The sequence below is a fragment of the Camelus dromedarius genome, chromosome 17 (genome assembly GCF_036321535.1).
Source record: "Camelus dromedarius isolate mCamDro1 chromosome 17, mCamDro1.pat, whole genome shotgun sequence".
In the NCBI taxonomy this organism is placed as follows: Eukaryota; Metazoa; Chordata; class Mammalia; order Artiodactyla; family Camelidae; genus Camelus; species Camelus dromedarius.
In genome coordinates this window covers 34053759-34078099 of record NC_087452.1, presented here as the reverse complement: position 1 = coordinate 34078099, position 24341 = coordinate 34053759, and the positions used below count along the sequence as shown (strand labels likewise).

Sequence of the window (24341 nt, the reverse complement as noted above, 5' to 3'; positions counted from 1 at the left end):
CCCCTACTTCCAGAGCACCCTTATCTCAGGGCCCGAGACTCTTCCTGGAAAGGGTGTTGTGTTTGTATCTGTGGTGGTGGCAGCTGTAGAGCCCCACTTGCCTGTTGACCTCAAAGATCAGGCACCATTTATTTTTCAAACTTTTATTGAAAAACCGAGGGAGTGTGCTGTATCCATTTTCAGAAAAGCCGTTTCTCATACCTGTTGGCAGAAAGACTGGCTGTGAGGTGAGAGCAGGAGAATAGAGGCACGGGAGAGACCTCCACCCCAAGGACAGAGGAGTGAAAAAAGGCTTGGTCACTCACGAATGGAGGCTGTGGACGCCACCTTCCACCTGAGCTGAGGATGTTCTCTTCTCAAACTTGAGCTCCCCAGAATACATCATGGCTCTGCAGAGGGGCAGATGTCAGATGTGGACTGGCCCTGGCCCAGCCCCTCTAAACAATGGCCCAGCTCCCCAAGCGTACCGGACTTGGGTCAAACTCTTGGCACCAATGTCCTGGCAGGAGTGCTGGATGCCAGCGATCAGGTAGGGAACAAATTTGTGTATAGATCCTTTGTCTTGCACAGCCCCAGACACCCCCTGGGCCACCTTGATTTTGTCAGCTTCACTACAAGGAGAGGCAAGAAACACGAGCAAAGTCAAAGCATGGATGAGGCTGCCAGTGCAGGGTTAGTGTAGGGTAACTGACCTGCCTGTCCCACCTGAAATATCGGTTTTGGCTGCTGAGATGCTTGTCCATGGCATCAAGAGAACCCATTCCACGGTATTTCTTTAGCCGGATCCCATCAGAGAAGAAGTACTCGCCAGGGGCCTCAGTGGTAGCAGCCAAAAGAGAGCCCATCATAACTAGGGACAGATAGGAGTGCTGGGGGAGGATCCTGACTGGCATTAGGGAAGGAGTCCCACCAGGCTCCCCGGGTGTTGGGCCTCACCTGTGGAGGCCCCAAGGGCCAAAGCTTTGGCAATATGGCCCACGTTTTGTATTCCTCCATCAGCGATGACAGGAACACCAAAGCGCCGTGCATATTCTGACACCTTGTACACTGCTGTTGCTTGGGGCCGCCCACAGGCCAGCACTGTTGAGACATGGAGGGACAAATGGGGAGGGGGGTGGAGATAGTGGGGACAGGCAAGAGGCCCTGTGGCCACAATTCAGTACCCAGGAGCTCTCAGCTACACCTGCACCAGGACTGCAGCCTGGCTGAGGAAGAGTCATGTCTGGGATGGCTGCTGCTCCATCTGCCTTGAACAGTACAAACAGCTGTGATGGCCTCCATTCACCCTTGCGTGTGCGCGTGCATGTGTGCGTGGCCCAGGGCAGCCTCAGGCACATGCAGTCAGCAGCCGGGAAAGCCCCGCCCAACTGGTATCAGGTGGGATAGGGGTCACCGTGCAGTTAGTACCCAGAGGCCCACCCCTTGCTCCCTGCATGGTGGGCAGCTCAGGCAGTATCAGGGCAGTGATCCTGTGGAAGGAAAAGTGGACCCCAGAGTTGGTCCTTAAGCTGTGCCTACTGCAGGAGACGTGGGCAGAGCAGACCCTACCTGGAGGAGGTCCTGCTCTACAAGCACCCCAGGAGGAGGGAGCTGTGTTCCTGAGCAGCTCCCAAGACCATGGTCTATCATTCAGTATGCCCTGCCCACCCGTCAGCACCACAAACTCCGGGAGCTACAGCTACAGTCAACCAAGCAGCCGGGCAGTGGGCAGCTAGGCCGGGCCACTGTGCCGGGCCAGACTTACTATAGCAGCCCGTGACAGTAGAAGGGCATTTGGGGCTGTGGGACTTTATGTCTGGAGGGATCTTGGGAGCCGCTAAATAAAACAAACAGACCAGAGTTTAGAGAGGGCGCGGAGCAGGAGCCGGGAGGCCAGGCTAGGCGAGGGGGAAGTGGCAGGTGAGGAATGACGAGAGCTCGTCTTGCTTCCAGCATGTCACCCATCTAAGGGGCCTCACTGGCCCTGGGGCTGCCCCTATTGGAGGACTCAATGCAGTTCCCAAAAGAGCACTTGGCTCCAGGGCATGTGGGGCTAAGGGCCCTGCCGAAGCATCTTCTTACCTTCTTGGGTGATGCAGATGGAGCCACTGCCCATCCCCACCCGCAGGGCATCTACACCAGCATCAATGAGGTTCTTGGCCTGAGCAGCCGTGACCACTGCAGTGAGGAACAGGGAAAGGCTCACATGAAAGTCTAGGTGGGAGCCTATCTCCCCCTCTGTCGCCCCATGTCCTTCAATACCCAGTCTTGTCTTACCATTGCCTCCTATGACTTGGAGACTGGGGTATTTCTCTTTGATGTACTTGATCATGTTGATCTGGAAGATGGAGTTTCCCTGGGAAGAGTCCTGGGACAGGAAGAAGTCCCAGTGAGACTGTGTTATGGCAGCTGCTCCTACTGCCCCACCCCACCTATGCAGCAGCTCACCAAAACCACCACGTCCACACCGGCCTGGGCTAGCAAGTCCAGCCGATACTTGTCATCCTCATGAGTGCCAATGGCTGCTCCACACAACAGCTGCTTCTTGGCATCTTTAGAGGCCAGTGGGTAATCTCGGTTTTTCTTCAGGTCTGTCCGGGCAATGATGGCTACCAGCTCATCATCTTCATTTACAATGGGTAACTTCCCTGGGGGCAGTGCAGGACATGAATCAGGACCTTGGTCTTTGGTTCCAAAACCCTTCCTACCTCTAGGACTCACCCTTCTTGCTGCGCTGCAGAATTTCATTTGCTTCCTTCAGTGTGATGCCTGCAGGGGCTACCACCAAGTCTTCCCTCTTTGTCATGATCTAGGAGGGAGTGGAGTTGTGAGGAAGGGCCAATCAGAGACCACACCTCCCAAGAGATCCTGCCCTAACTCAGGGGTGAGGTTCCAAAGACCACCATATTCACACACCTGCACCTAGACCACCCTCCTTAAGTAAATGCAACAGTCTGCAGCAATCTAGTGGCAAGAGGAGTAGAAAGAAGTCAGGGACACGGAGCAGCCTATTACACTGTGGAGAGACACACCAGAGCAATAATAGCAAGAGGAGGCTAAAGTTGGTCCTTGAGCACTGCTTCCACTCAATGTGGAAAAAAAAATATGACATGTATGCTGGCAAATATTTGGGCAGACTGAAAGCCTCCAGTGAGGAGGGGATGCAGGAACCCCACAAAAGGGTCAGGAAACTTGGCTGGGGACTCATTTTCCTGGACAGCAGAGGCCCTCAGAGATGCCATTCAGGCAACAGAAGGCTCCTTTTCTTTAGCCTGGGCTGTCAGCTTGGCTGTGCTGTTAGTGGCACCTACCTCTTCCAAAAACCGGTCATGCTCCTCCTCCTTGAGAAAATCAATGTCCCTTGAGGAGATGATGCCTACCAGGCGACTCCCCATGCGGCCTGTATCGGTGATGGGGATACCACAGAATCCATGCCGGGCCTTGGCTTCAAAGACATCCCGCACTCGATCCTTGGGGCTGAGGACCACAGGGTCCGTGATGAATCCCTGCTCGTATTTCTGGAAAGGATGGTGAGAAATGGCATTTCTGAATCATTTTCATTAGGCTCTTGGTCTGAAGCCTGGGATCTGTGCTAGCTTCTGCTTTGGCAGTGCCACAGGATCAGATCACACAAACACCTCAAACCCAGAGCTAGGTGGGTGGGTGCACTGTCCACCTGGTCATCTTCTGTTGCTTTAGGACACAAGGTCTCAGGCTCTTCTCAGGAATTGAACCCTCACAGTGGGAGAAAAGGAGTATAAATTAAGAGAACAAATCCCCCACTCCAACTCAGTGCAATTCCCAGGAGCTCTTGACCACGATCCTTGCTCTCTGACCTTCACTTTCCGAACTTCGTTGGCCTGGAATTCTGGTGTACAGTTGTGGTGGATGAAGCCAATACCACCTGTAAGCTGCAGGACACACAGAAGACAGGGAAAAAGTGACAAAGAGTGGAATGATTGTATGCCTTTGGGAAAGAGAGATGGGGCCCAGGCTTCTGCCTTCACATGCCATTATGCTCACCGCCATTGCTATGGCCATCCCAGCCTCTGTGACTGTGTCCATAGGTGAGGAAACCAATGGGGTCTTCAGAGTGATCTTTTTAGTCAGAGCAGAGGTCAGGTCCTAAAGAAGTAAGGCCAACTAATGTGGAAAAGCACCTCATGTACCTCAGGGTGGTGCCATATACCCCACAAAACAGGTGACCTCTATGACCTGCATGCCAGTAAGACTCTTCCACAGAATCCACCTCCCAACCCAATCTGCTGAGGTAGCCAAGACAGGACAGCAGCACCTTACCCAGCCATGATGCTCAGGTTCCAAGTCCTGTCCATACTCACCACTTGGTCTGCAGTGAAGTCGATGTACCCAGGGAGAATGAGAAAGTCACTATAGGGGATGGGAGCGAATTGGGAGTAAGGGTCAGGCTTAGGGCAGTCTGAAGTGCCTTCCCCATAATTTACCTCATAAGGTATTTGGGTAGAGAGAGCAATGACCTAGCCCGAGTGTCACAGGCAAGGCAGAAAACAAGGTAGAGATGGAGACGTGGGACCTTTTCTGCCACCTAGCTGTCATCAGCGTCCCTGGCACCCTAACAACTCCATGTGCCCAGAGTTTCTAGCCTTAAATCCCACGCACTGCCAAGATGCCACCTCCATTCCGCCCGCTTCAGATCTGTCAAATTGAGCTCGAGATGGGTGGGGAATTTCCGGAACCTGTCTCCAACGCCCCGGCCCAAGCCGGCTCAATGGAAGCCCCACCCGGCCTCCCAGCCCAGCGCGCCGCTCCTCTCCTCGCCCAGGTGAGCCCGCTAGGCCCGCACTTGTAGGTGAGACCGTCCCCGCAGTTGAACAGCTGTTGTGCCGTTAGCCCGTCGTCCGGCACGTAGGATGTGCCCCCGCTAATCAAGTAGTCGGCCATGGCCAGCGCGGGGTAAAGCCGCGTGTTTCCAAGGACCGAGCCGCAGAGGCCTCTGCCTTCTGGGCCGCGCCAATATAAACCCGCCGATACCGTCACTGCGCCCTGCGCGTCGCTGACGTCAGAACGCCGAACGCGCGGGTGGAGCCTGTACGCCGCTAGGGCGGGGCGGGCGAGGAGCGCATGCGCAGAGTGCGCCCTAGCAGTTATCACCAGGGAGCTGGGCTGTTGCCTTTCGCTAACCCCTCCCGCAGGGCCTTGGCCCATTCAGTAAGTCAAGGCTTTGCTTCTACCGTCCCGCCAGGCTCCTCCCAAATAAAGAGGCGTTGTTCAATAGCATGTTGAAAAGACGTGCTTGTCATTCTTAATAAACAACTAGATTAAGAATACATAAGAGAAACAGAGTGGTATCTTTATATGATACACAAGTGTATGTTACAAGAATTCCATCAGGCACAGGAGCCTCAGGTTTAAGGCCTCAATGTTAGGCCAAAAAAAAAAAAAAAAAAAAAAAAAAAAAAGGCATGGTAAAGTTTTTACTTTAACATCTAAAATGTCACTTGTCATAAAGGAGGGTGTAATAGAAATTGTCTTTAATAAATCATAATTGAAGTTCCCCTCATTTTCCTTCCATTAAGATGCTACGTTTATGTCTCAGCATGAAGAAAGAAAAAGACTATGGCTCCCCTGTGGTCAGCGAAGTCTGCCAACATGGAAGCCAGCTGGGGAGATTCCCTGTAGGGTCCATCCATCATTAATTCAATCTTTCTAGAGGAAGGGAAGGGGCCACATTTCTCCTAACAGTCCAAGCCCTTTCCCTGGCCCCAGACCAAAAAAAAGTCAGCCAGCAACTTTCTAGGACATCTGGCTCTCAGGAAACCCAGAGCCCCCATGGGCTGAGGAGTCTGCCACAGCAGGTTTATGAAGATGCACAGGGGGCAAAGTTTCCTTTTACATTTTAAACAGAAGCAGTCTGAAAGGCTTCATAACTACACCAATAAAAAAAGAAAAGAAAAAAATGGAGGCCTCTTCTTTAGTGTGAAAGTCTGTCCGTTTTTTCCTGGATGGTCTCCCTTGCACCATGGCTGAAGGATCTCAGTGCATGGTGCTTGCGTTGGCCACTGCAATGGCCTCCTGAATTTCTCGTATCACCAGGATCCGAGTCAGCATCTGTCCCATCTGCTCTCTGCTGATAGGCTGGACCGAGTACCAGATTGGGCTGTTGGGGGCCACCACCGGTTCGGGCGTCAGGTAAAAGGTGTCATTCCGGCCTTTCACACTCTGGGGGCTGAAGAATACATGGGTAAAAGCTGGGTAAAACCACCATAATCTCAACCCTCCCACCTTGAACCTCCTGGATAGATGCTGTCTGCAAAGGATGGGAAGCTCTGCAAAGTATGGCGGCATAGCTCCTAAATTCTATGCAGCCAACACATACTACACTACCTCTAGGACTTCCCTTTGGAGTTACTGCAAATGCCAGTGATAGGCTGCCTACATTCTGTTCCTCCATCATACGCTGCCAGGTGTGATTCCTCTGACTAACCAGCTGCCTAGGGCTCCTGGGGTCCATCTACTTGAGTCCAACCATATTCCACTAGGAACTAACTTCACTACCCAGAAGGTCTATCTCCAAGTCTTAAGTTGTTTCCTCTATCCCACCCATTATGATAATTCCTCAATTTTACCTGAGGGCCTCTGACTTCTTAGCTTGGCGATGATGCTGGGGCCCTTACCTGGACAAACATTTCCAACACCCCCTCAATGTTGTGCTGTACTTCTCCTTAAGTACTTAGCACATGCCATCCTCTAACAGTTATTCACCATTAAATCAAGATTTATCAAAGGGCTACTGTGTGCCAGGCCTGCACTAGGTGCTGATATGTGCTGATATTAAAGGAAATGAGTAAGACCTAACAGCCCCTGTATCATGGAGCTTAAAGGTAAGAGGGGAGACCGACAGCAATTAAACAGTTACATAAAGACACACAAAATGACAAACAGTAGTAAGTGCTGCAGAAGAAACAGCCCCAGGGAACAGGTAGGAAATCTGGAAATGCTTCCCCGATAAAGCTGTTTTAAGAAGGATGGATAGGAGCTAAATAGCCAAATACGTGGGGGGTGGTAGCGTTTACCCAACAGGAAGAAATTCTGTGCAGAGGTCTTCTGAGGGGAGAGCATGATGCCCTTCAGTGGAGTGGAGCCAGTGTGGCAAGAGAGTCAAGAGCTATATGGACATTAGGTGAGCAAGGGAGAGTACATGATAGGCCCTATTGGCCACATTAGGATTATTGTCTTTCTCTGTAGAGCAAAAGGAAACCACTAAAGGTTTTAATCTAAGTATCACGTAAGACCTACAATGTAGAAAGATCTTCTGGCAACATTGTGAAGATGATATGCCAAACTGCAGGGGCAAGAGACCAAAAGTCAGGGAAAGGAGTTCCCCTTAAATTGATGGTGGTAGTGACAAAAGGACAAGGCCAGGAAGATGCAAGGCTATTCAACATGTGACAGAGGCGGCCTCTCTGTACCTTCCTCCCTCTACCTTCATCTCTCCATGAAAGGGAACCATCAGGGAGCAGTGCTAGGCACAAGCTTTGGGAAAACCAGTAAGGCTGTTTCTAAATTTAGCTTTTTGGAAGTGTGTTTTTACTCAGCCTGGGACTAGAGAATGCCTCTGCGCACACGTGCATGCGCACACACACATACACACACATCACTCAGTCACAATAATGCCTCCTCACCATTTAAAGAGGTAGAAATCGTAGAGCTTGATAGGACATCTCAGTGGATTCTCTGGATTTTCCGTCTGTTCTGCATACATGTCATCTGTAACTATAAAACACACCCCCCCCACCACAGACATGCATCAGACTGCCTTTGCTTAGGCTCAGATTAGGAACCTTAGGCTTCCAGCCATCCCAACTAGGAAATATTGGGAGGGAAAAGGGTGTGAGGGATGGGTGGTGAGTATGAAAGGAAAAGGCAGCTATCATTTCTGGGGTATCTCTGCTTCTAGAAGTGTTTGAAGTTTCTGGCTGGGGAGAAGGGAATGGAGAACTCCTATCTAGCAAATCCCAACCTTCACACTCATCACTAGCCCCCACAGGCACAAAGGCAGGGCAGGACTAGAAGCACCTGTTTCTGTAACCCCTGCCTCCTTCCCCTACCTTTCTGGCCAGTCTGGTGTATCCCAAGTGCCTTCAGGTACCGAATACTCGTGCTTTTATCCTTAGGATTAGAGGGGTTCTTCTTTGTCTGTCGTAAGACCTTGGAGAAGGCCAGCTTCATGTGCTGGTCCACTGTCTTCAACAGGAAGTATCTGTACCACAAGTGAAAGCAAGGCAAAGGGAGGGGTGCCAGGAGGAGACCATGATTTACCCTCCGCCATCAGGGCTTCAGAGGAGCCACTGCCCACACTCCCAGAATCTGGGCAGGCCCACACCCAAACACACTGTCTAGTGGAGAAGTCACATAAAGACTGCTGGTAGGGAACTGGCAAGGCTGTCTGCCTCACTGGTCACCACACAAAATGTAGCCAAGTGGGGATGAAGGCTTTCAGTAGCCCAAAGGCTCTCAAGTATGTGTCAAAGGAATTCAGACGCCTATCTGGAGAGTTTCTACCCTTTTCATTGGGTGGATGCCGGCAGTGGCTAAGTATAGAGCCTCCAGAACACTTACTTGGTGTTAAAGAACATGAGGGTGGTCAGCAGGGTGGAAGGGGAGTGAGCCCCCAGCTGCTTGCACTCCCACAGCATCTCCTCAGTCACGTGGCTGGGCAGGACATAGCCTAGGAGGAATAGAGTACTGCTACAAGAAGAAGATGGCAGGAGGTCCCTCAAAGGTGCAGGATGGGAGGTGTGAGGCACAACAAGGATCACACAGGTGTGTACAAGTTTAACTGGAGAAGTCTTCCTAGGGTATGGAAGAGTCATCTGGGAAGCTTGTTAAAACACAAACAACTGGATCCCAACCCAAGTTTCTGGGGTAGGACCCAATAATGTGTGTTTCTAACAAGTTCCTAAGACCACACTTTGAGAACCACTGCCCTCTATATGACTGCTCTTACCTGACATTAATTCTTCCTCTAATCCCAGGGTAGTATTGGGTAAAAGGATAGTCCTCAGAGAGAGGGAAACACTCAAAACCATAAACCAACCTCTGTATATATGCACATTTCTCTGAAAAGAGGATACAGAGCTTTTACCAAAATTTTAAAGGTGTCCAAGGCCCAAAGAACTGGTATACACACCTCTGTCCCTCTTAAACTTTTTCTCGTGTCTTCCATTTCTAGAAAGTAAGACTATGCTCATCCCCTCTGGATAAATGGAAGACTGATATTCAGATGTATTACAGGTTTCCCCCATAGGGCAGGTTTTATTATAAGACCTGGTTCATAAGCTAACTGAAAGATGGACAGGGGCAAAGGTCAGTTGTTTGATCAAGAGCCCTGGGCAGGCACGTCTATACCACAGGAAGATAACACTTTGGTTGATCACCAAGCCCCCTTCACGTGTTCATTCAAGAGGCAATGTCCAAGTTTATGTGTGCCAGGCACTGAGGGCATGCTGATACAGCAGCAGACACCAGCATTCTCCTGTTACAGGAGTTTCAGAATTCTACATGCAGGCAGTGAGAGTGGCACTTCCCAGAAGCATGGGAAAAAATATTCCAATACATTCCTTTTCTCTGTTCTTGCCGAAGCCGGCCCTCTGACTCCATTAGTGCACTTCCATCTCTTCGGGTAGCTCTTCCTTTACTCCTCTATTTTGTGGCCCAATGGCAATGAGTTAAGCTGCCCTGCTCTCAGACATATCTTAAGCAGGAAGAGTGATAGAAGACAGCCCTTCTCAGGGAAGGCCAGCCCTAGGAGTAGTCCCAGGCTTACCTTGGCATGCCCTATTTTCTCTGGGTTCACTCTGCCACCTGGTGTCACTTCTCTAGCTTTAATCACTTAACAACACAAAGTGAACTTTAATGCCTGAAAACCACAACTACTGACAATGGGAGATGGTAAATACATATAGAAACATCATATAAGAAGCCTCATACTTCTGAATCTGAACTGCAAAGCATCAAAATGATCTATTTTATATTTGTTTTTTTAGTTCTGCCCACTGAAAGGCGTAGAAACAATGATCAACCCAGGAGCAATAAGCAATCCGAGTATCCAGACTGTGATACTGAAATACTATTTAACAGTAAAAGGAACCAATGGAGAACTCAGTGAAGAACTGCCCAATCCACACTGGGACAGAAAATGTTCAGGATGAGCCTGGAACATTTTTTGCAAAGCAGAAATTAAGGAAGTAGGGTTGTATCAAAAGAACTTAAGGACCAATTTAAATAGGCTCCAAATGGCCAGAGATGGGACAATTTGTACATCATTAAAGGTAACAACTGCAATGAATTCAATCATATTAAATGTTTAAATTAATTAGTTCACAATGGTTCTTGAAAGAAAGAAACAAACAAACAAACAAAAACCCAGCTAGGGGAAGCTGGTGAACCAATTCATTACTGTGAAAACTGCTAAACAAAGGAGAAGAAACAAGCTCTTATCCTGCCTCTTCTATACAATCTATACTGCTAGGAATTCAAAGAATTGACAAGGGTAAATTTCTCTTTGCATTCAGCTAATAATGAAGTAGTAGTAACATCAGAATACCACCATTTGCAACTCCTAATGAATGAATGGATCCAGACATTATGGGCATCCGATAGAAGTAAATCTGACAGAATGCAGCCTTGCCAAAAAGAAAACACAAAAAAACCAAAACCTGATCAATCAAGTCTTTATATGCAACTACCAATTAGCTGTAAATACAGGGGACAGAAGAATGTTAAACTAAAGCAAAGAGATATATATAATCAGCAAAAATTAGACTGTGTAACAATTTAAAAGGCTAGATTCTTCCATAAATAAACTGCAAGAAAAAGAATCAATGGGAAAATTAAAGATTAAAGCTAAACATTAAAAGGTACATCAGCAATTTCAATGTGTGGACCTTATTTGCACCTTTACTCATACAAACAAAATTACGACATTTATGAGACAATCAGAAATTTGAACAAAGGGCAGATTTTGATGACATTATGGAATTATCTTTTTTAAGTTCAATAATGGCATTGTGGTATGTCAGTAATACATATTAAAATATTTATGGATAAAGTGTCTGGAATTTACTTCAAAATAATATGGGGGGGGAACAGGTAGGATATACATGAAGCAAGATTTGCCATGGACAGTGAGTGGGTACAGGGGAGTGACATTAACCTATTCTGTTTATTTTTGTATGTGCTTTAAATTTCCATTAATAAAAAGTTTTAAAAAGCAAACTTTATATAGCCACATTTGGCTTGAAATTTTGCAAGTAACGTAGAATGACTCACTTAAATGTTTGTTCTACTGATAGCCTTTCAGGGAGGCCTCTCTCCTAATGTCATTAACACTTTCCATTCCCTGTGCTTTGTTCTTCAAAGCACTTAATTATCATAAATTAGTCTGATTATTTATATACTGTCTCCTCCTATTAGACCGTAAGCTCCATTTTGTTCATTACTGAATTATATTATCTACACCTGGAATTGCCTGGCACATAGTAGGCACTCAAAAAATACTTGTTTAACCAATATTTTTTAAGTTAAGTATGTAACTACGTGTGTGTGACAGATATTAACTAGGCTAGATCACTTCACAACATATACATACTGTATCAAATCGTTGTATACCTGAAACTAATATAATGTTATATGTCAACTATATCTCAATTTAAAAAAAAGATGGAAAAAAAAAGGTAAGCAGTATACATTTTACTGAATGTTGAATGGCAGAACCAGGATTAAAACTCAGATATTCACGTGGACACAAGTTTCAACTCACTTGGGTAAATACCAAGAAGCACAACTGCTGGATCCTAAGGTAAGAGAATGTTTGGGAATTTGGCCATTCTAACAGGTGTGTATAGTGGTATATATATTTTGCTTTAATTTGTAATTTCCTGTTGATATATGGTAAGTACCTTTTCACATACTTATCTGCCACCTTCTTTGGTGAGGTATCTGTTCAGATTCTTTGCCCATTTTTAAACTGGGTTGTTTTTCTTATTGCTGAGTGTTAAGAGTTCTTCGTATATTTTGGATACCAGTGTTTTGCAGAGATTTTCTCCCAGTTTGTGGCTTGTCTTTTCATTCTCTTAACAATGTCTTTCACAAAGCATAAGCTGTTTTTTGTTTTTTTTTTTAACTTTAATGAAGTCCAACATGATTTTTTCCTTTCATGGAGTGTGCTTTTGGTATTGTATCTAAAAAGTCATCACCAAACCCAAGGTCACCTAGATTTTCTCCTATGTTATCTTCTAAGAGTTTTATAGTTTTACATTTCACATTTAGGTCTATGACCCATTTTGAGTTAATTTTGTGAAGGGCATACCGTCTGTTTCTAGATTCATTTCTTTTGGTATGTGGATGTCCAGTTGTTCCAGCATCAATACTTGAAAAAGCTATTCTTTCTCCATTTAACTGCCTTTGCTCCTTTGTCAAAGATAAGTGAGTTACATTTCTGGACTTTCTATTCTGTTCCACTAATCTGTCTATTCTTTCACCAAAAACCTGCACACAATGTTTATAGCAACTTTATTCATAATTGCCAAAACTTGGAAGCAACCAAAATGTCCTTTAATAGATGAATGGATAAACAACTGGTACATCCATAAAATGGAGTATTCTATTATTCAGCAATTAAAAGAAATGAACTATTAAGCTATGAAAAGACAAGCAGGAACATTAAATGTATACTTCTTAAGTGAAAGAAATTACTGAAAGAAATTAACACTGAATTACTCTAACTATATGACATTCTGGAAAAGGCAAAACTATGGAGACAACAGAAAGATCAGAAATTGCCAGGGATTCGAGGGAGGGAGGAATGAATAGGTGGAACACAGGGGATTTCAGGGCAATGAAATTTCTGTGTGACACTGAAGTACAGATACATGTCATTATACATTTGTTGAAACCCAAAGAATATACAACCCAAGGAGTGAACCCTAATGTAAACTATAGACTTTAGTTAATAATAATGCGATCAAATATGGCTCATCAATTTTAACAAATACACCAACTAATACAAGACACTAATAGGGGAACCCCGTGTGAGAAAGTATATGGGATTTTCTGCACCTTCTGCTCAATTTTCTGTAAACCTAAAACTGCTCTAAAAAATAATTTATTAGAAAATATGTATAAACACCTCAAACATTTTACTGCAAAACTCATGTTCTTTCCAACATAACATGCTGCTCAGGTTATCCACAGGTAAAGAAAAAATTACATTCTATACATGTAGAACATATGTTCAAAGATACGGGAAAAAAAACCCCAATATGTAACACAAGTAACCTACAAAGGAAACAGTTCATAATTCTTAATTTTTGCAATGATTCTAATTTTAATCAATAAATTTAAATAGGAAAAAAATAAGGAGTAACTACTCCACACTCTCCATGCCCCCAGATCTGTACCACACCTGGACCAGCTGGATCCTATGTCTGGTGAGCAGTGCCCCTTTCACATTAGGCCAAGCAGCACAGAGACAGATGCTGCTGCCTGGAATTTAGAGGGTCCTCACCCACATGTTGTATCACAGCCAGCCACACAAACAGTTGATCTTTTTAAAACCCAGGTAGGAAAGACATTCAAGGACTAGGAAGATTCTTACCAAGTGGAGTGACTCGAGGCTGAACATCCTTCAGAACTTCATGCAGCCACTCCGTGAATCGAACATAATAAAGATCGGAGAAAATGTCATCAACCCGTCCATTTTCGAAAAGATACTAAAGGAAAAATAATCAGTAAAAATTGTTGGTAGTCTCCTGAGTGAGATTTTGAGGGGAGGCAAACATTTTTCTGAAAGTACCATCACCTCTCCCTACTCATTCCTCACCTATTAACAAACCAACATACCAGGTCAAAACTGTCCAGCCTGTGGCACTTTCACAGTACACTTCAGATCATGTGAACTGATTCTCACAATACTCTGGAGAGTTGGGTCAACGGGGCAGATTTTGTGAATGCTATTTCACCCAATCAAGGCATTGTCTTGTAGCAGCAAAAAACATGATGTGGGCCCTGGGGCCAGCCTCTTATCAGCTATGGTGTAAGTTAAGTGACTCATGTGAGCCTTTTAACTTTAGGGACTCAGTTTCGTTGTTTATAAGTGGAGATGACTATGCCTGCCTTCCAGGACTGGGAGAACATGGAATGAGACAGAGCATGTAAAGCAATACACCCAGTGTTCTGGGTGATGGTAAGAAAGAGGAACAAATTGGAAAGTGGGCTTTTCTTAGGCCTAGGCAACAGGGTGAGTCACAACCAGCAAGTGTACTTTCATCATACTATGGGCTTTCAAACACAAAAAATCTACCTCTGCTTTCCTAAATTGCCAGTCCTAAAATGAGTTCCTCTCTTAAACTTCACCTTAGATGTCCTGTAAACCTAATTGCAGTTGTATATTCTAGCTAGATTCCTTCAAATAATTACTTTGCATTAATGCAGTGAACAATGAGAAGACAAGCTATATCTCAGCACCATACCTAATTTCGGATAAACTACTTTTATGCAAACTACACGTTTACTGTAACAAAAAATGTTATATAAATGCTTTATGATTTTTAAAAAAGGCTCTAAGGTAATATATCAAATATTTTAACAGAAGGTTCTCTAGATAGTGAAATTATGATGATGTTTATTATATTTTGTTTTCTAAAGTGAACAGGTAGGTCTTTTCCAATTTCAAAAAATATACATTTAAAAACTCATTATCCTCTACACTAGAAATTGACACAACACTGTAAACTGACTATAACTCAATAAAATAAAAAAATAAAAATAAAAATTAAGCATTAAAAAAACCCCTCATTATTGGGGGAGGGTATAGCTCAGTGGGAGAGCACATGCTTAGCATGCACGAGGTCCTGGGTTCAATTTCCAGTACCTCCATTAAACAAACAAACCTAATTACTGCCCCCCTCCAAAAACTCATTATACAGCTGAAAGAGAATGTCTTTATTATAACCAGCTGCTTGTCATTTTACTAATCTGACCACCCAGCAAATACTCAAATGGAACAGCTCAAACATGTTTCTATGAAGTTCTGTTTCCTACCTTTTGAATACACAGGAAAATATAGTATAGCACATCTGGGTCATAGGGTTCACCTTCTCCATTTCGAGCTTCCCGTGTCATTAGACAAAGCCCATAATTCAGCTCAGCCACAGCAGAAGAGATTAGATCTTCCTGGAATCGCAGCAGTTGACGCCCTGCAACACAAGCCCCAGAGGTGAGCAGAGGTCCTGGCAAAAGCCATCTCTTTACTGGTTGCTCATATCTGGAAGGTCTCAGAGCAGACACTGCCCATCAGGGTGCTGGGATGAAATGGTCACTTGTATGTATGAACGAAACTGGCCTACGAAGACAATAATCCTGTTTGCCCTTTTACACCAAGGGCTTCCTTCTCACAATCCTTCCCACCTCACATATCCTCAAAATAATTACTAGGGCCAATACATGAAAAGAAAAACCCAAAACCCACCCTTTGTAATATGAGGAAGTATATGAGGATAATGCTAAGGAAGAAGCCCGTTGAGAGCACTCACTGGTTCCTATTTCCTCCCAGAAGCCTCTCTTCCCGGACACGCTAGGTTGACTCCAGAAATTCATGTGTACAAAAATGCCTAGTCTTGGGCGAACCGCACAAATCCTGCTCATCTGCAGCAGGTCAGGCTTTCTTGTCATTTGTCTTGAATTCAGCATACTCTTTCAGAAGGTGCTCCCTAGTCCCCACAGCCAAGGGACATCACTTTCCTGCCATCATCCTGCTGCTTCACTACCACTGAATTTTAGATAGAATTCAACCCCCTTTCCCTCTCAAACACTCACTCCCAATGGGTGCCAGTCTGTTCTGAGCATCCTTCTCTAGCTCAGCGTTCTTGGTCTGTGCCCAGTTTTTCCATACTTCAAGTCCTTCTTCTGGCTTCAGAGAATTTGGAAGCAGAAGTTCTGGGGAAGGCTGTGGCTGTGACTGTGGTTCAACTTCAGCAACTTGGACAGTTTGAGCCTATGAGAGAGAAACCATCAAAATGTATCAATACTGTTTTACATTAGGCCCTCCAGCAAAACTACCAGGAAAATGTTACTTATAGTTCTTTTAATTAAAAAAAACCTCTCTTCTCCTTGCTGTGTTACTTTCAAGAAACTCTGGAGTTCTATTCTTTACTCCAGAGATAGCAAAGGCGAGTGCAGTGCTTCTCAACCTTGGCTGTACTTCTGAATCTCTTTTTTAAAAACACCAATAGCTGGGCTCCACCCCAGAATTTCTTTTTAAAGAGGTATCAGTCTTTTTAAAACCTTCCCACATAAAAAGCCAACTTTAACGTTCAGTCACTGCTCAGAACTACTGGCCCAAAGAACTGCTAGTCAAACTGATGAGAAAAATCTCAGGTGGGACCTGAGATTCTGCATTTCCAACAAGCTCCCAAGTGAGGGAGTGGTCTGCAGACCACACTTTTGAGAACCAAGTGCCCAGATCATTAAACTTGGTTGCACCTTAAAATCATCCAGGTGCTTTTAAGAAATACTCAACACCTGGGCCTTCTCCCCAGAGATTCTGACTTAACTGGTCTATGGTGGAGGCCTGCCATCAATTCTTTTTTTCCTGCCATCAGTGTTTTTAAAAACTCTCCAGATGATTCTAATGTCCAGCCATGGTTGAGAATCATTCTTCACATTCCTTCTCATAATACTGCCAAGGCTCATAATGACATATTCTGAAGACAGGAGGCACTATTCTAGTTTCCTGACTCCAAAGGAAGAGTAATCTCATTCTCAATGGTCTGACAGTCAAGCCATGCAGACAAATGGGCAGAGAATGCCCATAAGCCTCAATCACAATCCCCACTGAGCAGGACAGACACAAACACACATAGGAAGTACAGGTTCTTAGGTCTCACACACATGTCTACATTGTGAACAAATTCCCTTGAGCAATTCTCCATGCCAAGGCCTATCCAAAGGACTGAGGAATGCCATATCATTCAAGTTGAAGGCAAAATAATTTATATATGACACATAAATTTGCTTATAAACAAATAAAAATAAAAACTATCCTACAATATTTGATATAAAATACATTATTAAACAAGGAAATAAAGTAATACCAGTGCCAGGCCCCTAAATGTTTGTCAACCCTGGAGCTCTACTCTATAGATACACTTCTCAGTTCAACTACCATTCTCCAGAGTGAGTCTCACCCATTTTCCCAGCTTGGATCTCCATGTCTGTGGAAATGATTGCTAACTATGTACCTCTAAGCTAGACCTCACCTTAATATACTCAGTGGGTACTGTATTATCTCCAACTGAACATCTCAAAGCCACCTCAAACTAACATCTACGAAGAGAATTCATCACTCTGTCCACCCAGAAATATTCTGAGTTTCCTCCCGTTACCTTGTTCAATGGCAACACCACCTACCCAAGCTGGAAACCTAGGAGTCTGACTGGATAAGTAGATGGGGCCAGAGTATATGGGGCAGTGCTTCTCTACTGTCTTATTAGCCAGGCTCCCTTCACCGTGTGCCTCCACCCACTAAATGTAAGATCCCCAGTCATCTTGACAACCAAGAAATTCTTCTACACATGTTCAACTGTTTGTAAGTGGCTAGAGGAAGCAGAAATCTCATCCAGGTTGAAAATTACTGATGTCAATAGGGCTTTGTACACTTGGTGTAGAGTTTTTCCTATTTAATAATGGAGCCCTTAAAGAGTTTTAAGCTGAGAAGTGATATAATTCTACATTTTAAGAAAATTGTTCTTGCTGATCTACAGATGGACTAAGAGCAAAAGTGAAAGCAGGTGCTGGTGGCCTGGACTAGGACGGTGGCAGTGGAATGACTAACGTGACTGGTTGATGAACTGGCTGAAAGGAGTAAGGGAAAAGCAGATTCAAGGATGACTCCTGGGTTTCTGGCTTAAACAACTGAGTGGATGATGGTACCACTTTCTAAGATGGGAAAGTTTTTGATGGTGGTAGAGATGATGCTAATAAAGAGCTGCGGTATCTTCAACAAACCTAAGTAAATAGTAAGTAGGCTGCTGATTCTCATGGTTCCAGTGGAGAGAGGAGGAAGAAGCAGGGAGCAGAGCAGTTGGGAATGGGGGGAATTAAAAAAAAAAAAGCAGTAAGTAGGCTGCTGAATGTATGGGAAGGATCCTAAGGGGAAAGACATGGTCTAGGGATAAAGATCTGTGTATCAACGCAGCACATGAGCTGCACATGTGTTAAAACATGGGCTCCAGAGTTGGCCTGCCCAAGGTTGAATGCCCATTCTGCTACTTATTAAAGGTGGGTTTGGCCTTATTGTTTAATCTCTCTGTGCCTCAGTTTCTTCATTTGTAAAATGGAGACAGTAGTACACACCTCTTAAGACTGATGTGAGAATTAAATGAATTAGTTATGTAACACCAAGAACAGTGCCTGGCAGGTTTCGGTGATTATTATCTTCTGCAGCAGTCATCTAGAGGATGCCGAAAATCATGGCAATAAACAGAAATCCCTTAGGGAGAAAAGAGAGTTAGTACTGAGCTCTGAGAAACATAAACGTGTATGGTTCAGACAGAGAAGGAGGCATCAAGAAAGTTTCCTGAGAAGGAAAAATAACCAGTGGGAAAAACCAGGAATGTGTAACATGGAAACCTAGAGGAATGCTTCAAGAAGGCAGGCATGGTCAGCTGTGCCATGTGTTGCTATAAGTGAGATAAAAACAGACATGCCTATTGGATCTGGCCACAGGGAGGTAATAGGTCACTGCTGACCTTGACAAGAGCGGACCCAGTCATGAGCTGAAGAGAAAATTGGTTAGCAAGTAGAGTCAGCTTGTGCAGATAATGCTTTTGAGAACTCTGGGAATAAAGTAAAGTGGAGAAACAGGGCTACAGATTGAAGTGGATGTGAGGTCAAGAGAGGGAGGTTTCGCCACAAATCTAGTTTTAAAGTTAGGCAATAAAAGTTTTCATAAAGGGTATGCCAAGTGAAGGAACACAACATTTTGTCATCAGCTCTCCTTAGGATTCAACTCACATTCCAGCACGATTCTCTCCATGGGTTACTGAGTGCTCCAAGGGCCACGACTGTTTTATTAATCCCTGTTCCTCAGCACCTAGAACACAGCCTGATAAGGGGGGCAGAGGGATATTTGTGGTATAAATGGACAAGCTCATCTTTCCTGCATGATTGGTATTCCCAATTTTTCTTTTTCTGGTAATAACCCTTGACATATGTCCCTAAAAGACTTTAACAAAGTCCCCAAAGACTTTCACCGAAGGAGACACAACTTCTAGACAAGTAACAAGGGCTTACTAAAATAAATTCCAGAAAAGATTTTCTCCTGCTGAAGGGCCCAGATACGTAAATTACAAGCAGAGACCAATGAACAACAGAAGAGTCCTGAACTGCAAACTGGACCATCAGGCCCAGGAGAGCAGAGGAGAGGCCTGATGCTTTGTCTCCATCCCCATTACAAGTCTCCTGGCTGGTCTCTCCATATGCAATCAATTCTACACACCTGTACTTGATTCTTCTTGTTATCACGACTCAGGATTCTAGAAAAAACTTCCTACTACAGATCAGGTCAACTCTTCGCTCTCGGCAAATAGTCTCATTGCCCGCTGTACTATCTCTCTCTCTCACAGTCTCCCTCTCATGTTAACCTAGGCCATGTCCTTTGTGTTCATCTCTAGCTCTGTATTTATGTTGCTCCATTCTTCTGTCAATCTAAGCTATAAACTAGGCAGCAAACGCAACTTTTTCCACAAATACGCCTCTGCTCTCATTTTAACCTAGAATGATTTCTGAATTCCCAGTTTGAGTGCATAGCACACACTGTCACACTTGATTATGCTGTTTTATAAATAATTCAAAGAAACAAAAATCATACGTTCTTACCTCCACTAGACTAAAAGCTACCTGAAGCAATGACTCTGTCTTGTTCTACTTCTAGGCCTGACAGGCGGATGTTTAACAGATCCTTAAGAAAGTCACCCAAGATTAATAATACTGTTGCCTCTATGAAACCATTAGGTCAGTTTTTGCTTACTCATTCATTTATGGCTTGAGTTTCTGAGTGTGGTCCCTGTTGTAACAGTGCTTTATTTCTGCCAACTCCTCCACATGCATTCCCAGTTGCTCCTGTGCTGAGGGACATTGCCTTCAGCAGCCCCATGAGACCAGAGTCCCTACATCTACTCTAAATGTCTGGTAGACAAGGGACCAGAAATTTTACTAACAGTCTTAAGAGACAATCTGTAACAGCCTTAAGAAGATTAAGATAAAAGAGCCAAGCAATTAGAGTTAAAATATCAACAGTTCTACTTTTACAACTTTTCTATAAAATTATTTCAAGATGAAAAGTTAAAAACTTAGCTCAATATAGCTGTCATGACAGAAAACTTAATTAAGGAGGGCTTAACTATTTTTAAGGAACATAAAAATAACTTTGGGAAGTCACACTGCATAGATGGCTTATTCAAGACTCGCAAAGGTGATCACTTTTAACAGGCCCACCAGGAGGATTTTTAGATCTTCTAATTCACCTACACTATGTCCACAGATGACAACTAAAGAAAAGACAATGTCACAGCCTCTCCACTATAATGAGTTTACAGCCTGAGTGCTAAACTTCAAGGGTTCCACTGTATCTGTTCCTTTGTGATGCAGAAAGTAGCTTCCGAGACACAGGTAACATTTGGGGTGACCCATTAGTCTCTACCTAGAACTTTACTCTTCCTAAAAAGAGACTGCAAAAAAGTACCACAAGCATCTATCCCCAAACCAGTTACTGATCATTTCATTTACCTCCAGGTACCAGGATAGAAATCCTGCCTGTTGCGCAGCTTCGCCTGCTGCTTCTGGCCCTCCTCCCCAACCGTAACTAAAATACTAAATACTGTATTACTGTGAGACCAACACCATTTCAGTAAACAAGCCAGAGGCACCAGAGGTTGCCAGGTAAGTTCTGCATTGCTTTGGGCCCTGAGGGAGCAGGCTGCCCTACAGATTAAGTCTCACTTACTGAACAAGTAACCTGGAGCTGCTGCTGCTGCTGCTGCTGCTGCTGTGGTGGCGGCGGCGTCTGTTCCTGGGGGGTTTGCTGTTGTGGCTGCTGCTGGGGGTCCCATATATGGACAGTCTGAGCTGTGTTCTGGTATGTGCCTGCCACGGCCTGCACAGCCACTGGAATGTGGATGTTGCCATTCATGAACTGTGCTGGAAAGAGAGAGTTTGCAAGGGTCTGCACTACCTCTTCATGGGAGTTTTTCACTACAGACGTGGTGCCCACCATCTTCTCCTTGTCATCCTCCAGCTTTACAGCTGCCAGGGCTGTGGGTGAGCCACTGACGTGAACTGCGTTGTAGGCCTCCTGGGGAATGGCAATGTGGGTAATGCTCTGCTGCTGAGGGTCCCCCCGGGGCTGGGCAGAGTAAACAGGGATGGTCCAAGTTTCTCCTGTAGGGCTAGTAATGGTCCCAGTGGCACTGTACAGATGAGCACTGTCTACCGTCAGTAAGTCTGGCCTCAAAGACACGTAACTCTGCTGCTGGCCCTGTGGAATGGCCAGCACGGTGGCCACCGGCTGCCCTGAGATGGCGTAGGACACAGTGATGGGCATGTCCACTTTGCGCTTCTTCACTGGCTGGAGGACACTGGCTGTGCCAACCCGTCGCTCTCCTTCCCGAGGTGAGCCCTGCTGGGACGGTGGTGGGGAAAGGGCACCCACAGTCTGGATTTGGATCTGCTGACCCCCAGCAAGAGACTGGCCAGCTACCAGCTGAGCCTGGATCTGCTGATGTGGGATGTGCTCCTCTGGGATCTCTGCAGCCTGGATCTGCTGGGCTGCCTGCACGTGCTGCACCTGGATCTGGGCCGCCTGTAGCTGTGAGGGGCTGGGGCTCTGCAGAGACGGGGTCTGGATGGAGGGGGCTGCCGGCTGTGCTGCTTGGCCTTGGATCTGCACCTGGACCTGGATGGGCTGCTCAGCAGGCTGGTGAACGGTGAGCTGCGGGGAGAGCTGCTGAGCCAAGACCTGCTGCGGAGACTGCTGTACCTGCACCTGTACCTGCAGTGACAAGATCCACCAGTGAGTGAACCAGGCAACATTGAGAATCCAGCCCCAAAGGGAAGAAGAGATCTCAGGGAGAAACCCTGGGTAATGTGAGGAGGAGGGGCAGCCATACCCAAGGCTTCTGAGGAGGCCACAATCCCCAAAACCATACACAAAATTCTCCAGCATCACACTGCATTCAGAGCAACACATATCTATCTACCTGAGAGAAAGCAACACTATCAATTGGGAAATATCAAAACTTTTGCTCATTTCTTAACTTTTCTCGGTAAATCTGACGCTTTTTGTTTTTGCATACTGATATACAGTCATATAATTTACATATGAAGTACAAGTATATAATTAATAAATATAAACTTAGGTGTATGTTCAAAAATAGTTAATCCATGTGGTTAATGATAAGAGTGTGGGGACACTTCTAAAAGGTCAGAAAGACAAGTGCATTCCACAGGCACTCAATTTCCAACTCACGACCAAAAATACTCCCACCACAAACAACTACTATAAAACACAGTAGAGACAAAATGTTTGAAATCTTGGAGGTATCTCCAACTTTGCTAAGATGCAGGCACTGTTGAATATTCTTTAGAGTGTTTAAGACACTTTTGTTTTAATAGAGAAGACAGTAAAAACTCCCACAAGATTCCAGATAATTTAATCTAAGTAAGGTTACTATATCCTGGACAACACACTTCTAATAATACAGCTCATGTTTTATTGCTGTTACTTCAGCATATACAAAAGCAGCATGAAACAATGCTATTCATAGTATGTAATTTTAAAAAATAAAAGATTTTTCCATCAAACACACATATCTAAATGATTCTAAAAGCATGTAGGAATTAGGAAGGTAGAAAAGGCGGCAGATGAGTGATTATACATAACACAAAAGATAACCAAGGATGGTGCTGGGACAACTGGGTATCCATACAAAAATAATGAAGTTGGACCTCTTCCTTATATCATAAACAAAAAATGAGAGACAGTCTGAATAGACATTTCTCCAAAAAAGATATGCAAATGGCCAGTAAGCACACAAAAAGTTATTCAACATCATTAGCTGTCAGGGAAATGCAAATCAAAAGCAAAATGAGATACCACTTTAAATTCACTACGACGGCTATAATAAAAAAAGATAACAAATGTTAGTGACCATGTGAAAAATTAGAATCCTCATACATTGCTGGTGGGAATGTAAACTTGGTGTAGCTGCTTTTGAAAATAGTCTGGCAGTTCATCAAAAGGGTAAACATAGCATATGACAAAGATATGAAAAATAAACCACATGACCCAGCAATTCCACTCCTAGGTACATACCCAAGAGAAATGAAAACTATACTCATATAAAAACTTGGACATGAACGTTAACGGCATCATTATTCACAATAACCAAAAAGTGGTAACAACCCAAATATCCATCAACTGACGGATAAAATTTCCATACAACAGAATTTTCTTCTTTAGTAAGAAAATAAATAAAATTTTGATACATGCTGCCACACAGATGAATCTTGAAAACCTTACGCTAAATGAAGTCTGTCACAAAGGACTACATGTTGTATGATTCCATTTATACAAATGTCTAAAACAGGCATATCTGTAGCAACAGAAAGGAGATTAGTGGTTGTCCAGGAGCTGAGGATTGGGGAAAATACAAAGTAACTGCTAATGGGTACAGGGTTTCTTTTGGGGATGATGAGAATGTTCTAAAATTGATGTGGTAATGGTTGCACTTCACTGTGAATAGATTAAAAACCACTAAGTTGTAAGCTTTAAATGGGTGAATTACATGATATGAGAATTATATCTCAATAAAGCCACTGATAATTAAAAAAAGATAAGCAAGGAGGCAATTGTATAAAAAACAAAAGATCTTGAGAACACAGACTTGGACTGATGCTGTACTTTCCTGGCTCCGAGTCCTCCAAAGTTTTTGTTTCCTTGGGTACAATAAAAAGGAGGAGATTGCCTACCTGCACAGAGTTGCTGTGAGCATAAAATATTTACTGACACATAGTAGATGCTCAAAAAGTAGGTTTTCTTCCTTATAAGCAATATCCTTTACATCAATGAGTCTCAAAATGTAGTTTCCAGGCCACTATCATCATCCAGGTACTTGTTAAAAATAGAAACTCTCAGATCCCACCTCAAAACTATTAAATCAAAAAACTCTGCAGAATGGGCCCAACTTTCTGTATCTTAACAAGTCTTCCAGATGACTGATGCATACTCAAGTTTGAGATTCAGTGCTTGACACTAAGGACATAAA

The 24341-nt window shown here is 44.4% G+C and overlaps 2 protein-coding genes across 8 annotated transcripts in view; both read right to left on the bottom strand.

Moving 5' to 3' along the window:
- Positions 1-127: 127 nt before the first annotated feature.
- On the bottom strand, positions 128-5001 carry IMPDH2 (inosine monophosphate dehydrogenase 2). 4 transcript variants are annotated; one of them, XM_010978569.3, is made up of 15 exons: positions 4802-5001; positions 4320-4368; positions 4003-4104; positions 3816-3890; positions 3291-3497; positions 2701-2788; positions 2428-2627; positions 2257-2347; positions 2062-2157; positions 1745-1816; positions 937-1080; positions 706-850; positions 468-611; positions 306-389; positions 128-201 (listed from the first exon to the last, which is right to left on the bottom strand). In XM_010978569.3, the coding sequence occupies exons 1-15, from the start codon at positions 4897-4899 to the stop codon at positions 180-182; spliced, it is 1617 nt and encodes a 538-aa protein (XP_010976871.1). In that variant the 5' UTR covers positions 4900-5001; the 3' UTR covers positions 128-179. The 4 variants fall into 4 exon arrangements, with proteins under 4 accessions (XP_010976871.1, XP_010976886.1, XP_010976878.1 ...); XM_010978584.3 differs by lacking the exon at positions 3816-3890; XM_010978576.2 differs by lacking the exon at positions 1745-1816 and having other exon boundaries at positions 4802-4998.
- A 234-nt stretch (positions 5002-5235) lies between these two features.
- The window catches only part of QRICH1 (glutamine rich 1), a 41019-nt gene continuing 21913 nt past the window's right edge, over positions 5236-24341 (bottom strand). For all 4 annotated transcript variants that reach the window (XM_031470297.2, XM_064496553.1, XM_064496554.1 and 1 more), the window contains 8 exons: positions 21023-22066; positions 15835-16012; positions 15061-15215; positions 13616-13730; positions 8578-8686; positions 8067-8218; positions 7641-7731; positions 5236-6184 (listed from right to left, as the gene is read on the bottom strand). In XM_031470297.2, coding sequence (XP_031326157.1) covers positions 5992-6184; positions 7641-7731; positions 8067-8218; positions 8578-8686; positions 13616-13730; positions 15061-15215; positions 15835-16012; positions 21023-22066 — 2037 coding nt within the window. In that variant the 3' untranslated portion in view covers positions 5236-5991. The remainder of the gene's footprint in view (positions 6185-7640; positions 7732-8066; positions 8219-8577; positions 8687-13615; positions 13731-15060; positions 15216-15834; positions 16013-21022; positions 22067-24341) is intronic.

Coding starts and splice junctions, on each gene's coding strand:
- IMPDH2 (XM_010978569.3), bottom strand. CDS start 4,899: ATGGCCGACTACTTGATTAGCGGGGGCACATCCTACGTGCCGGACGAC. Junction 2,789..3,290: donor ATGACCGGTTTTTGGAAGAG/GTAGGTGCCACT, acceptor ACTCCCTCCTAG/ATCATGACAAAGAGGGAAGA. Junction 202..305: donor GGCGTCCACAGCCTCCATTC/GTGAGTGACCAA, acceptor TTCTGCCAACAG/GTATGAGAAACGGCTTTTCT.